The sequence below is a fragment of the Nyctibius grandis genome, chromosome 11 (genome assembly GCF_013368605.1).
Source record: "Nyctibius grandis isolate bNycGra1 chromosome 11, bNycGra1.pri, whole genome shotgun sequence".
In the NCBI taxonomy this organism is placed as follows: domain Eukaryota; kingdom Metazoa; phylum Chordata; class Aves; order Nyctibiiformes; family Nyctibiidae; genus Nyctibius; species Nyctibius grandis.
This window is the reverse complement of record NC_090668.1, coordinates 17,778,656-17,792,503: the sequence shown is the minus strand read 5'-3', so window position 1 is coordinate 17,792,503 and position 13,848 is coordinate 17,778,656. Positions and strand designations below refer to the sequence as shown.

The 13,848-nt window shown below is 39.9% G+C and overlaps 1 protein-coding gene across 3 annotated transcripts in view; it reads left to right on the top strand.

Annotated features, from left to right (window-relative positions):
- Positions 1-1,127: 1,127 nt before the first annotated feature.
- Positions 1,128-13,848, top strand: part of IL16 (interleukin 16) — a 37,527-nt gene continuing 24,806 nt past the window's right edge. For 2 of the 3 annotated variants that reach the window (XM_068410508.1, XM_068410507.1), the window contains exons 1-2: positions 1,128-1,177; positions 5,721-6,132. In XM_068410508.1, coding sequence (XP_068266609.1) covers positions 1,128-1,177; positions 5,721-6,132 — 462 coding nt within the window. Of the gene's footprint in view, positions 1,178-5,720; positions 6,133-13,848 lie in introns of those variants that run through there. The other variant, XM_068410509.1, reaches the window with a different exon arrangement.

The window sequence follows — 13,848 nt, the reverse complement described above, 5'->3', positions numbered from 1 at the left end:
GCCAGGTGTAAAATTCAGTTTTCTGTTTACATTTTCCTGAAAAGTATAGGATTTATAGTTTGTGAAAACATTCCAAAGAGGCCTCACTATTTCAATAAACTAACATTAACTGTTTCAGAGACAATTCTTTTTGTAATGGAACATTTTTTTTAAATTGACAATCTCTCTATCTATCTTATCACACAAATTCATCAAGAGAAAGTAGGTTTCTGCAGCAAGACTGTTATCTGTCAGTGTGAGCAGAACTGAGGATTGACAGGTGGGGACTGACACATTGATCTGTGTGATTGATGAAAAACAGCTAAGCGTGCCTAGGGACGTGGCAGAAAGGTGGCTGCCTGCTCCCACAAGTGACAGCAGATGCAACTCAAGCAGTGTTTCATGGGGGGAGTTGCCACAACAGTAGAATAGATTGTGAACCATTTACTTCGAGCAAATGACAGCTGTAATTGAAGCAATTTGGATTCCATGGCATAGTTCTCATTTCCCAGACACTCTATGGAAAAAGCAACAATTTTCTGAGTCCTTGATCAGGCTGGATCACAATGTCACAGTCTAGTCCATAAAGGGGAAGAGTAGGTTACAGGGAGCATGCCACTTCACAGGGCACAAATCAAGGGCTTGGCATTCAAAAGCGGCTCCTATTATGTTTTGCTCCCAGAGCAGAAGTGGCCTGTGAAATTCTTACTAGCTTAATATCTAATATGTCTGCTAAAAATTACGAGAAACATGCTTGCCATCTCAGCCTCCAGCAGGAAATGCTGCACTTGATTAGCACGGATTCTGGCTGACCCCCCTTGCCTCCCTCCAGGTAGGTTTAACATGCCTGAACCCCATCAATCCTAGGACCAGAGTGCGATGAGTAAAAAAAAAAAAAAAAAAAAAAAAAAAAAAGACACAAACTCCTTAAATGGTCTTGCCTTCACTGGGTAGCTGGGAGCCTGCTGGAAACAGTTTCCCCAATACTGCATCCCATTGCTTTTGTTTATCTATCCTTGCTGACATTTTCTTCAATTAGGAAACAATAGCTCTGTTCCAATGTACTGAGCAGAATTACTGAAACCGAGTCACGTGACACCATGAGAGTGTGTTTTCAATTATTCACTCTGTCTTTTTTTGCCAGGCCTATGAAGAGGAACAGCCTTCTGCAGGAGTCAGGTTTGTCTGCCTCGCTGTTGTAAGTTCCTCCTTTTGAATTTTTATTTTACAATTAGGGATTTTTTAATTTTTTAATTTTTTTAACAGTAATTCAACTCTCTAAGAGTTTCTTACTCTTTATTAGAAAACTTCGAAATCTCTAGCTCTTCCTACTGCCTGGAAATCCTAGACATCTGCAATAGTTCAGTGCTAATAGTACTGCTCAGTAATGAATCTGACAAACATCACAAGATCTAGATTAAAATAGGATGCAAGATATCACGCTGTTAGCACTTGGAAATGTAAACTCATCTTGTTCTTGCTAGTAAAGAAAAATTCTATCTTTCCTACTGTCTGGTTAACAGCAGAACATTAGCATTCCATCTGGGAGCTACAGCAAATTATCTGCATCTTGTAAATGGTCGGTTTAATATCCAATCAAAAATTTGAACCAAATGGGCACAGCTCAAATCATGTATTTTGTTTGCAGAAGACAGAGTTAGGGCTTTTTAGACTTAAAGCTGGAAAAATAAAGCTTGGGGGAAAAAAAAAAAGAAACAGAGAAGGAACATTTGGTTTGTATTACAAACCACAGACAACTTCCATCAGGCATGCTGGAGGTATAAGAATGGCAAGAGAAAATGACAAGCAGTGAGTGCACTGGAGGAAAAGATGAATGGTTTGGAGAATTGACTTTGAAGTAATTGTCCATGCCACCAATACCTTGAATTAAATTTGATGGAAGATGGCAATGAATCATAAAGCTTCTCTGGCACTTGTGATATTGTTTTCTGTGTACAATAACATTTCTGGATATCTTTATTGGAAAACTTATAGACTATGTTTTTGGTACCTCCTATATTTCTGTCACTTATGCAACCCTGAATCAGCAGCTCTGGAAAGGATGTTGCCTTAGTTAAGAGTTGGGCTGTGATCTAATACTTAGAGCAAGAGCAAGTATTTAACTGGAAGTCTTCAGGTCTACTGGGTTTATTTTCACCCCAGCCACTGGCTTGCTTTGAGATACTAGGTAAGTCATTCTGGGTTAAACTTGGTGTTTGAGCCGACAGAGCTCTGGTGGGGGTGGGGGAAAAGGAAATAGCTGATGCAGCAGGGCAAAATACATGCTCTCTCTGCATAAGGTAAAATTCCTTAGGAGCATCTGCAGGGATGGCGGAACGCACTTAAAAGAATGTTTCCTTCAACAAGTGCTTCTGTGCGTTCCCTGCATCCCAGATACTTAGCATAGTCAGAGAGGCAAATCTTGGAGCATTTGGTACTGATGGCAGTGCTCCCTCTTAAGCTCAGCAGCTTCAGGCAGAGCGAGAAAGGGCTCCTGCATCTCTCCATTCTTCATTCTAGCATGCCAGTCTCCAGAGAGCTGTATTTTGACCATTAAGCTATCAAGTCCTCTGCTTACGTGTATGCTTAATAGCTCTTTTCAAATTCTTTCTCTTTGGGGAAGTAAGAATGCAGTTAATGTTTGTACAACATTGAAATCCTTGAATGAAAAGTGCTATTTCTTCTAATTTTCCCCCATAGGCAGGATTGTTTAGGTCTGAGTGTGCAACTCGGGCTCATTTCTGACATTCTTATTGCCAGTGTCTAATAGCGATTGCCAGAATCACAGCAGGAGCAACAACCCCTGTTGCAGACTTTCAAGTGATGTGGATTCTACACACCTTCAACAAGTTAGCTCTCTTGCTTCCTACCCAGGTGCTGAGGGGAGGTTCTTGCAGAAGTCCCCCTCATCCTAGCCATCCTATTGCTTTTTCAACTCCACATTCTGGTCTAATGGGCCAAATTACATTTTTACCTACCTTCAGACATACAGGGAAAGCAACATCAAGCATGATAAGATTAATTTCCTAATACACCGGGGACACTAACAAGGATTTCCCAACTCAAAAACTGCAATTAGGTACGTACATATTGTGGTAGACTAAAGCTTTAGGCGTAACAAAACACTACAAAGTGTCTTTTTTAAAACAAACAAAATCTCCAAACCTTGAAAGTCTTTACATATTAGCAGGGATAAGTGTCAGTCAGCTTTTAACTAATCAACAAAATCATACAAAAAATTGCAAACTTGTGATGCTGAATTACACCACCAACAACTACTTATTTCAGTTCTCAAAATTATTGTTCTAATGTAATTCATAGCACTTTTCATCTCTGTACCTCAAAATAAATTACTGAATATAGGTTCTGAAAAGTTGCTTCTCTCAATAGTGCAGGAAGGGAGATTAATCCTAGAGAAAAAAGACCCCATATGAATCACAAAGTCTATGTGCTAAAGCTGAGCTCCATCTACGTCATACCTTTCCCATCCCCTCTGGCCTCTGTGTCCTTAACACATAGACTTAGATGTCCTTTTATTCAGCATGTGCTCTGCATCACAGGAAAGGAGTGTGGCTGTGCTGTTGGGCAGTCCTCCCATCCACACCGTGGCTGCATTCCACCATAGTTGCAAATCTTGTTATTCATAAGAAGAAAGGCTACTCTGAAAAAAAGAAAAAAGTAGAACATTCTGTGTACTGAAGGGAATAGGGAATATGGTAGTTCAGTTTGACCCTGAAAGCTTCCCTCATGCCAGTGTGGGGGAGGCTGGGAGCCCAGTGACTTCAGTTCCGATGTTGCTAACCAGTAGGGTCAGACTCTCCCACAGGAGCAGAGAGGATCCCAAAGACACACAGGAGAGAGGCAGAAAACACACCAGCATTATGGAACTTGATATTCTCTGGATACTTTCAAACTTAAACTTTGCCCTGGAATAGCATCCTGCTAGGAAATCTGACAAGCTCCAATACTCAGGGCACGAGTTTCTGAAGTGTTAGGGATTTTATTTTGGAAAAGAGACATCAGGGAGCAGAGCAATATTAGGACTGGTACAATAGAAAATAAGTTATAATGGAAGGCTGTAGGAGCATTACCTATCAAAAATGCCAGAAAGGACTGCACAAATAAATATCCTTCTCCCTGGGAGATGAAGGGACCTCTTCGCTGCTCCTGAAAAATCTATGTGCAAATTTTTTTTTTCTTTTACAAATCCAAACAAACTCTGATTCATGCTGAATTGTGTATTTCTCCAGCAATGCCATATAGCTCCTTTAGACAGGTACTCAATGGCATAGGGTTTATCATCTGTGTTTTTTTTCCTATTTTTTTTTGTATGAGGGGAAAAAAAAAAAAAAAATCCTGCAGATTTATTGTAAGTCTGGCTTGGATTTATCATATGTGTCTGGCTTGGTCAGAACTGGCAGGCGTGGGCTTATTGTTGTGGCTGGAAGGAGCCTTTAGAAAATCTGCCAGCTTCTATTTCTATATCACCAGTGGCATTTCAGGTACAAAGTACATACATACCTATAAGCAGAGGAAAAAAAAAACAACCCAAAACAAACGCAACAACCTAGTTTAGAGCACAATGTACAAACTTTTTCTCTCAACAGTATACTTGAGAAGGGCTTTTCAAATTACATTGATGTTCAATTTTGCTTATAACACCTACTGCATTCCTTGATTTAGGCAAATCCTTTTGTTTCAATAGGTATTTTCTCTAGAATGGCAGCATACAATATCAATTAGGTACTGTGAAGAGAATAGAAAAGTTTGTGTAATAAATTTGATAATGAAAATTAAGTGAGAAAATGAAAGTAATTAGACTTCCTCTTGTTGAATTTTCAGCACTGACAGATACCTACCAAAATATTTCTAGAAAAAATTTTCTGAGAGAAAAAGGAAACAGTTTAACAAAACCCCCCTTTGTTATCGTAACATGCTCATTACCTTACTCATTTTACAAAAGCTCCAACTTTTGCCACATTTTGATTGTATAGCATTTCTTCCATTTACTCTTAATTTTGTATGCTGAATCATACGCCGAAACAAACCATTTCTGTAATGGGACACTTTTTGATTGATGTATTGGAGCTGTATTCCTTTATAGAGTTCAATCCCTAATCAGATATTCACATCTTAAGTGCTTCACTGGATCTCTCTGTTACTGTTAAATGCACGGTCTTAAGTGAGTTCTGGTCTGCAAAGGTAGGAGTTTTATAGCAGCCTGACATTCCTTACTCTCTCATTGCTAAGATCTACTTTTGCTAAACCACTTACAAATCAGATGTGCCAGGCAGAGAATTTAACCTCGACAATTTGATTAATCTTCTTTGAATTATAGTGGTTTCACGAATCAAACTTCAGAAGGAGCTTCCTCTTTCCAAATAATGTTAGGAAGATAGAATAATGCTTTTAAAGTTATCTTCCTTTTCAATTTGGGATTTCAACATGCAAATTCAGCAGAAACCCAAAGGATGCAGAACAATAGAAGCATCAAAAACATTTATTAGAAGCAATCCATTGTGCTTGGGGAGCATGGGAAGAGAATGAAAAGGTGAAGGAGAATTTAGTAGAGCACTGCACAGAAACAGAATTAGCAAGTCATGAGATATCACGTGGCTGTTAGCAGACTGAAAGGCTCTGTTGATTCGATTTATTCATTAGGGCTTTTCAGTAGCGTAGGTTATTAAGTGGGAGAAAGTAGGGTATGTTACAACTTACTTTTTATATTTCCTTTCCTGGAGGATATTTAGCACCAGAGAAGCGGAGAAAGTTATTGAAAGTATCATGCCGCATAAATGGGAGAATGATAGGAAAAAGAGCAGCACCACGAGCTCTCTGAAGATGGATCGAAAGAGCAATGCTGGGAACAGGAAGTCAAGAAAGTTTCGCTCCATTTCAAGATCACTTATACTTTGCAATGCCAAATACAGTGATGATGGGTCAAGTCCTGATGAGAAATGCCCTGATCCCTTTGAGATCTCTACCAGCTGGGGTCAAGAGGATTTTGACTGCTGTCCTAGAACACAACTGCCATGCACATCAGAGACAGAAGACAGCCCACCTGATCCTCTGCGTGTGATCACCAGCATGGGCCAGTCCAAAGCTGCAGAAAATGAGAACTGCAACAACATGAGAAGAAAGTTACTCGCCAAGGTAGGCAACTTGGTGCAATATATTGTAATGTTTCCCACTGCAGTAGTTCCTAAATGGATTAATTAATATTTCTCAGGAATACAGGATTCTGCTTGGCTTTATCATAGCCTATAAGCCTGCCGTGTTCCTGCTCTGTATAAACAGCACGAAAATGTATTAGCTTCCCTGCGGTGCCGTTGCACTCTGCTGACTGATGTTCTGTTGAAATCAGTCACTGCTAGGCCACTCTCAGTGTATTCAGTCTAGCACAGCTGGTGCCTTCTACCTGCAATACAGTAGTCAGCTCAAAATATGAAACTGTCACTATAGTAAAGTGCACTTGTAAAGTGTGATACCATGAGATATAACAAGCTATGCAAGTATGAATTATATTAATACTATGAAAGACAGAGGAGATTCAGCACGTAGATGTTCTTTCTCTCTGATTCAGGAAAGAGGTAGTGATGGGCTTTAAAACCACTACAGATGTCACTTTTTCCTAGAGATGTAAAAAGTCTTAACAGCCTCATATTGCAACATTATTCTTTAATCAAGAAGTAACTGTGTTAACGCTAATGATCTGAACATTTTTTCAGTCTGAGAGATATATTTTAGGTGTCTTTAGAAAGTTCCTTTTTGAGTGACATACCCTAATTTTTCCACTTTCTACCTGTTGGTGCGATGTGTAAAAGGGACCTCACTGGAAGTATGACATCTTTTAATACAGTTTGTGTCCTCCTGGCACCTCCCTTATTAAATGCCTTTTACCTGTGCAAATACTGGCTTATATGAAAGAACTGATTCTTTCACATAAAATATTTCTTTCTTATATATTCTATTTTATTTTACATACCTTCAATAGAAATTGGCTAAAACTAGACCTCTATGTCTAAACACACAGTGGCACAGTAGTACTGACAATCAGAATCTCCCATTACTCGTTGAGTTTCTTGTTAATGATCACAGCATGCAGCCTAATATTGCAAAGACTGCAACATGACAGAGTTCTGGATGTGAGGTGTTTCAGCCTCTGGCAAAGTCCCAGGATGAGGACAAAAACAAAGCCAACTTTCTATTACATTCTGACAGAAAACGTGAATAGCTGACACTGACCCAAGTCCCAAAAATACACTCAGTCACCTGCAAAACCATATCACCTCCTCCCTTTTGGAAACAGTCCATATGCACTCTGCTGATTTCCTTCTGTGAGTGAAGAAAGAGATGGCCTCTGTGGACTCCCCCCTCTTCTCTTTTAACAAAGCCGAAGCACTTTCTTAGGTGTGTGTCAGCTGCCACAGTCTACTTGCTTGCACACCTCCAAAATATGCAAGGCTCCAACAACTGTTGTGATCCATACCCATATAAAACTACTCAGTATCTTATGGCAGACTGTAAGTTTAGACCATTTGTTTTTATAGCTGACAAGCAGCTCAACTAGGGATCTGGGGAACAGAGTAAGTCTCGTAACTAATGCCGTTGCACAGATAAAATATAACTGCTAAGGGTACAAATCCACTCCTAGGTTGGAGTGTTAGTGTCACTGAACAGGACAGGTCAGGAGCCTGAATGGATGGTGGCATAAATTAGTCAGCAACCCAGTCACTTACAGCAGCGTTTGGATTGTTTAGTGCCACTGGACACAGCGGGTACATTAAATTGCCTCTCCAGAGCTCTCATAGCAATATAAACCTCTTCAGATGCTACTTGCTAATCTTCCATACCTTTCGGAGTCATGGATCAGTGAGTAATTCTAAAAAGTCTTATCTCAGCATGCTAAATAGAATGAACTTTGGTAACAGCTACACTGACCTTACCCTGTACTACTATTGCTGAGGCTTTGCCCTGTATTATGAAAGCAGTGATCTCTATCTCCCATATGTCACAAGCCTGTCAGAACAATCTTCCTGTACCACATGTCTTAGAGAATTTAAGCTTAAAACCTCTCTCTTTAAGAAAGGAGTAAATAAGCATTTTGCAAGTCCCAGCATAACACTCACTCTCTCCGTCTCCACGTGACACTTCAGAAATTCATGATGTGTGACTCAGAGCTAAAGGATCCTTGTCTTTGTTCAGGAAAATTGATTCCATTCTTTCAGTGGTGTTGCTGAGTATATTCCACTATTCTTCTGCTTTCCTGTGCCTGCAGCCCGACTCTGAAGGTGCTAATAACTCCCACAGAACTGAACAACTTAATTTTTGCTGTCACAATGGAAGGAGAGAATAATGTTTAAAAGTCCTGCATGATTTAATGCTCAATGTGCATTTCTTCTCCAGAGCTAGGGGGGAACCTGGAACATCAGTATTCCAAATACTAGTTCCTCTCTTGTGTTCAAAACCTTAAGTATCTCTCTGAGCCATACTCTGCCAATTGCATGGGATTCGCTATTGCACAAACCATGAGCAAATCAAACAGTGTTTCAGGACTTCTGCATATGTATTAGAGGCACGCTTTCCCGATTCCAAAAATCTTTAGGATCCCAAATAGTGCTATGTCCCATTACTAACAATCTGAGAAACTAGGTGCTACTTACAACAATGAAATGAGAGGCAAGAGGAGGTTTTTGAAGAGAGGGCATCTATACATCATGACATCAATTCCTTTCGCTTCCGTCTTCAATAAAAAATGTTGCTGTAGCCATTGAGGGAAGCACTGCAGCGTGAGCACAACCTATGTTAGACTCCAGAGAATCCCCACAGAAACACTTTTTTTCTTATTGCGCTACCTGTAAAAAAGACTTTGAGCTGGAACTCAGATCTTATTATACACCAGAGAATTTCAGAAGGCTGAAATTCTGATGATACTAAGTTTTGTTCATCATTCTTCTCAACAAAATATGCACAGGTTTTGGTGCCAATAGTAGTGCACTGATTGGGGTGGGACTGCAAATTGATATCACTGCTCCTCTGTCATCTGACTCAAAGAGCAGTGCTAGCATGTGTGTGTGAAGGGACCACAACCTTGTATCTTGGGTAAATTTGGCTCTTGTGAGGAGTATTGCAAAGGATGGCCCAGATGCAAAAAACCTGTCTTGTACCTGTGCAGATATTTTTGTTTTTAACCAAAGCATCCATAGTCTGCATTACACCACTAGTGCACTAAAAGGGCAGAGGATGGACATTATTTAACTGTGATGCTGCCTACCACTTTTACTGTGGTGATATGTAGGCAGTACCAGATGATAGGGGTTTCAGTTCATAACTGCATCTTCTAGACAACTTCTTTCCAACAGTATGTGTCATGGTGGCACACTCACCATGTAAAGATGCAGGGATTGACCTTTCATCTGTTCAGAAGTTATAACAGGTGGAAGGAAAATAAGGTTGAGACAAGACTGAAATAGAAGCCCGTCAAAAACTATTCAGTGGTTCATTACATTCGGGACAAAAACCTCAGTCAGTGCTGCGTCCATGTGAACAATGCAGTTACTTCAGACATTTAGATGACCCGATGGTCATTCACATCCTGCCAAGACATGGCCACTATACGTCATATAGGGCCCTGTGTAACAGTCGTTAGTGTTTATGTCCTTCTTTGACCTCAGCCTACCCAACTACCACAGATATCTCGCTTCCCTGCTGGACTCCTATTTCCAGTCATCTTTTGTCACAGAAAAGCTGCTGCCATGACATACAGAGAATGGAAGAAAACAGGAGATAATCTGGGATAAAGGGAAATGGAGAGGGAAGAGAGAGTGTGGAATTACAAAGACAGGAAAAGAGGAAACAGTTGACCATGGAATATTTTAAAGCAAGTGAAGTGAGGGGAGGAGAAAGCAACAGTCAGGAGCAGTGAAGGAATCATATCTGCAGCAAAGTGCATCACCTAACTACTCTCCACTTCCTATCAAATACCCCACTCTTCTTTTTTTTTCCTCTATGTCCTCAGCACGTTTTGTGTGTTGCTCAGCAGAAAGGCAATAGAGATGTTCCCACTAAGGACTATCACTTCCAAAACTTCCCAGACTTCTCTCTCCTTCTGCCTGGCTGATTGTACCAGAAAGCAGTAGAAACAAATAATACATCACCATGCACACCCAGGGAAAGAAAAGCTGTATCAAAATCTTATAGCACATAACAATTTATGTTTTGTGAGATAGTACCCGGGAAAGAATATCTCAGTCTGATCCATTAATCTCTACATTGTCTTTGAAGTATCTCCTTTCATTATATATTCTAAATAGCAAAGACTTTTTTTTTTCCCCTTCTCTAACGTGCTGTCAGCAACGATGAGAGCAGATGAATAGTCTTTTAATTCATTTGGTTTCCGTCTTCCAATATTCACTCATATTGATTATTGCTCACTGTGTATAGAGCACCCAGGATTACCTGGGCGTCATCTGTTCAGGCGGCTCCTGGACCACTTAGCTTCCAAGAGGAGGTGTGCTTAGTCTGGTACGGACAGAGCTAGAAAGCCAGCTTATCAGTGTATAAACAAGCAGATCTCTTTTATAGTTTGCTTCTCACAAAATCAGCAATTTTCAGGTGGCCTGAAAGGAAGAGAAAACAAAAAAAATTATAAGCAGTGCACTGTGCACCTTGTGCACTGACACAGCACACTGTGGAAGATGGCCTTGCCTGCTCATGTCATTACAAGGTCTGAAACTATGCCAGTTGTAGGGAGAAGGGACAGGACTAGATACCATCAGCTCCTATTCTTCAGAGAACAGAAGTCTGCTGGGTTTCAGAGCTGCTTCAAGAAGCATTCCATTACCTCTTCCCTGCACCACCAACACTCTGGAAAGCACTGAGAGCTACCAGCTAGAGGGGCTGGTAGCAGGGTTGAAATAGCATCTAGAATAAACTATAAGAGGGAAGGGCTGACTCTTTATGCAAACATTGGATCCAAGCTGATCTGACTGCATGGCTCCGCTCATTTCTAGAAACTTCTCTATCCTTGCTTCCTTTGGCCCCTGACCCTCTGCTTGGAGGAAGAAAAAAGGAAAAGGTCATTTTTCTCCCTTAGTCATCATCAGAATATATTTTTATTAACTTGACTTTAGGCAAAAACCAGTTAGCTGGCCCTTTAGTACCAGGACAAGTGTTACAGCAACAGGCTGTAATGTCTCAAACATGAGCCTATGGGCAGGATGGAAAAACAAAGCCAGGAGATGAGGCTGCATTTATTTAGACATTTATGTATTCTCCTCCCTTTTCCTACTTGTTCTCTCTTTCTGTCTTCCCAGCCTTCTTGCTTTTGTGACATTGGGGCCGTGTTATCCCCAGAGCAAGTTGGGAAAGAGGCCGCTGTATTAAAACAATGTGTGCTGCAAAATGTGGGCCAGGGCAAAGGCTCCCAGAAAAACATACCAAAGGCCAGATGATGGGTGGAAAGGTCTGTCTGTAACATTTGATGTGCTGAATCGTCTATCTAGGGCAGAACCCGAATCCCATGCCCTGCTTCTTGCATCATCCAAAGGCTTTCTACCTTCTGCCATTTTATTAATTGCAAAGGGAATAGGCTGCTGGGGAAAATGAGTTACATCTACTATAAATATTTTGAGAAGACCAAGGCATCAGCTAGGGTATGTCAGAATCAGTGGAGTCACGTCAGTTTATGCCAGAGACATTCTGGCCCTTTCTTTGCTAGAACTGACGCAGAAAAAAGTACTTCTTGAATAAAATCCCCAAAGACACTATTCTCTTAACATTCCACTTGGAAATCCCAGCCATTTCGCAGTCAGGAGCCCAGAAAAGCTAAATGTTTAAATTCATTATTGTACTGTTGTTAGATATTTTTTTTTTTCCTTTTTTAAAACAACAGTCAATCAGCTTATTGTCATACGCTTTGTTAACTGAGTCAAAGACCTTATTTGAACTAGCCTTGTATAACGCTTCATTTCAGACAATCTAACTAGTGTGTCTTATGTTAAGAGTGCACAAAAGTTTTTCAGTTTTCCACAGATGCCATGGTTACCCTTATTTCTAAACAACATCTGGAATTAGATGTTTTGAGACAGGACTCTGGGCTAGAAATGTCTAATGAGAGCACGAAGCAAAATGAAATCTTGTAAAAGGCAAATTGAAAAACATCCTCAGAAGCTTTGCATTTTGCATGACAAAAAAAAGGGAGCAAGGGGAGAGAGTTGGCCCGGTTGTGCAAATTACTTTTCTAGAACTAAACATGAAAAATTAATCTACTCTCACCTATGACAAAAAAGCATTTAAGAAGGCTCTTGAACTCCACCTTTGATTTTCATCTTTCATCCAAGCAGATTCAGTTTAAAGACAAATTTTGCTTCTAATTCACTCCACAGACTTTCTTCATTTTGTTTTCACAGCGATGAGTGGATATTATAACACAGATACAAATTTCTCGAGTCTTGAAGTGATTGGTGGCAAAGCCCCTTATAAGCAGAGACATTTTATTCACTGGTAGCAAATATGCACTTACACATATGTTCTAACAATGAGTAGGTAAGGTTGACCTAGAATCCACCTGCCCACACACCAGATCTGTCAACCTTATTTTAGCAAATTTTCAACATTCACTACTTTCAGAGCTATAAATCACCTTTCAAAACAAGCAGGACACTTTAAAGAGGAGAAGGATGCAAAATAAATACTGTCAGCAGTATTTCTATGCATAAAATAATAAGTGAGACAGGAAATAAAAGATATTAAAGAACAAAACCCAAAGAAAATTGACTGCTGGCACATGAATTGGTCAAATGTTTATTTTTCTAAAGAACAGCTTTTATTAATTTTCTGTCGTGTTGCAATAACTTGGATGTGAATATAGTGATCTATATCCAGGACCCAAGAAAGTGCAGATGCTGACAACATACAGATATTTGCCACATGTCCCTAACAGCCCAATAAAAACTTTTTTTTTAAAAAAAAGTAATTCACATAAAGGAATTGCAGAAACAATTGACACAGTTTATTTGAAATGTAGCCCAACTTGGTAAGATGACTACAGATTTAAACAAAAATCATTCCCAAGATTTTTCTGCAGTGTACAGTGGCTTTAACCTCTACTTTCCTTCTGACTAAGTACATGCAACTTATTGCTCTTGGAAAGAATATTCATATCAGTTTTTATTTGGTGTCATTTCACATATATGTCCCAATACAAACTAGAATTTCCAGCCTGGCATGTGTCCCATTGTACAAAGTACAATGTCTTCCCCAAAGGACTTACATGGTGCTGCAGTGAAAAACCTGAGCCAAACCCATTGCACTCTGTAATGTCCTGTGAAACTGATGAGAGCTAAATGACTTTTGGACAATTAATTATCAAGATTTTTATAAACACCATGAAGGCAGCAACTGTATAACTGTGAACAAGTTATAGGAAGGGCATAAGCATGACTTCCAGCTTCTCTTCTTAGGAGTCCTTACTCTTGTGTACTGCTCCCTTGAAATATCTATATATCCTGGTCAGGCACACACACAAAACTTTGCATAGCTGTTCTCCACGCTTCATTTTGTTCTTGATTTTAACTTAATGGTGGGCCTTTTCAGACTGTCCCCAACTCATCTCTGTTAAGACTCCTAAAAAGAGAAGTTGGCAAGTACAAACTTGAATTCTGACTAGAGAAAAAAATAAAACCAACTTTTTTTTAAACACTGACTATATAACACAATTATTCTTTCACAACAGCCCCAATCCACGATCAGCTGAGGTCTCAAAATACTTAGCCAAGCAGCAGAATAATTTCCTACCTTTAATATCTATCTTACACTTCTCATGTTTTAGAACAAGCACACTACCCTATTGAAAACCCTGTGAGCTTC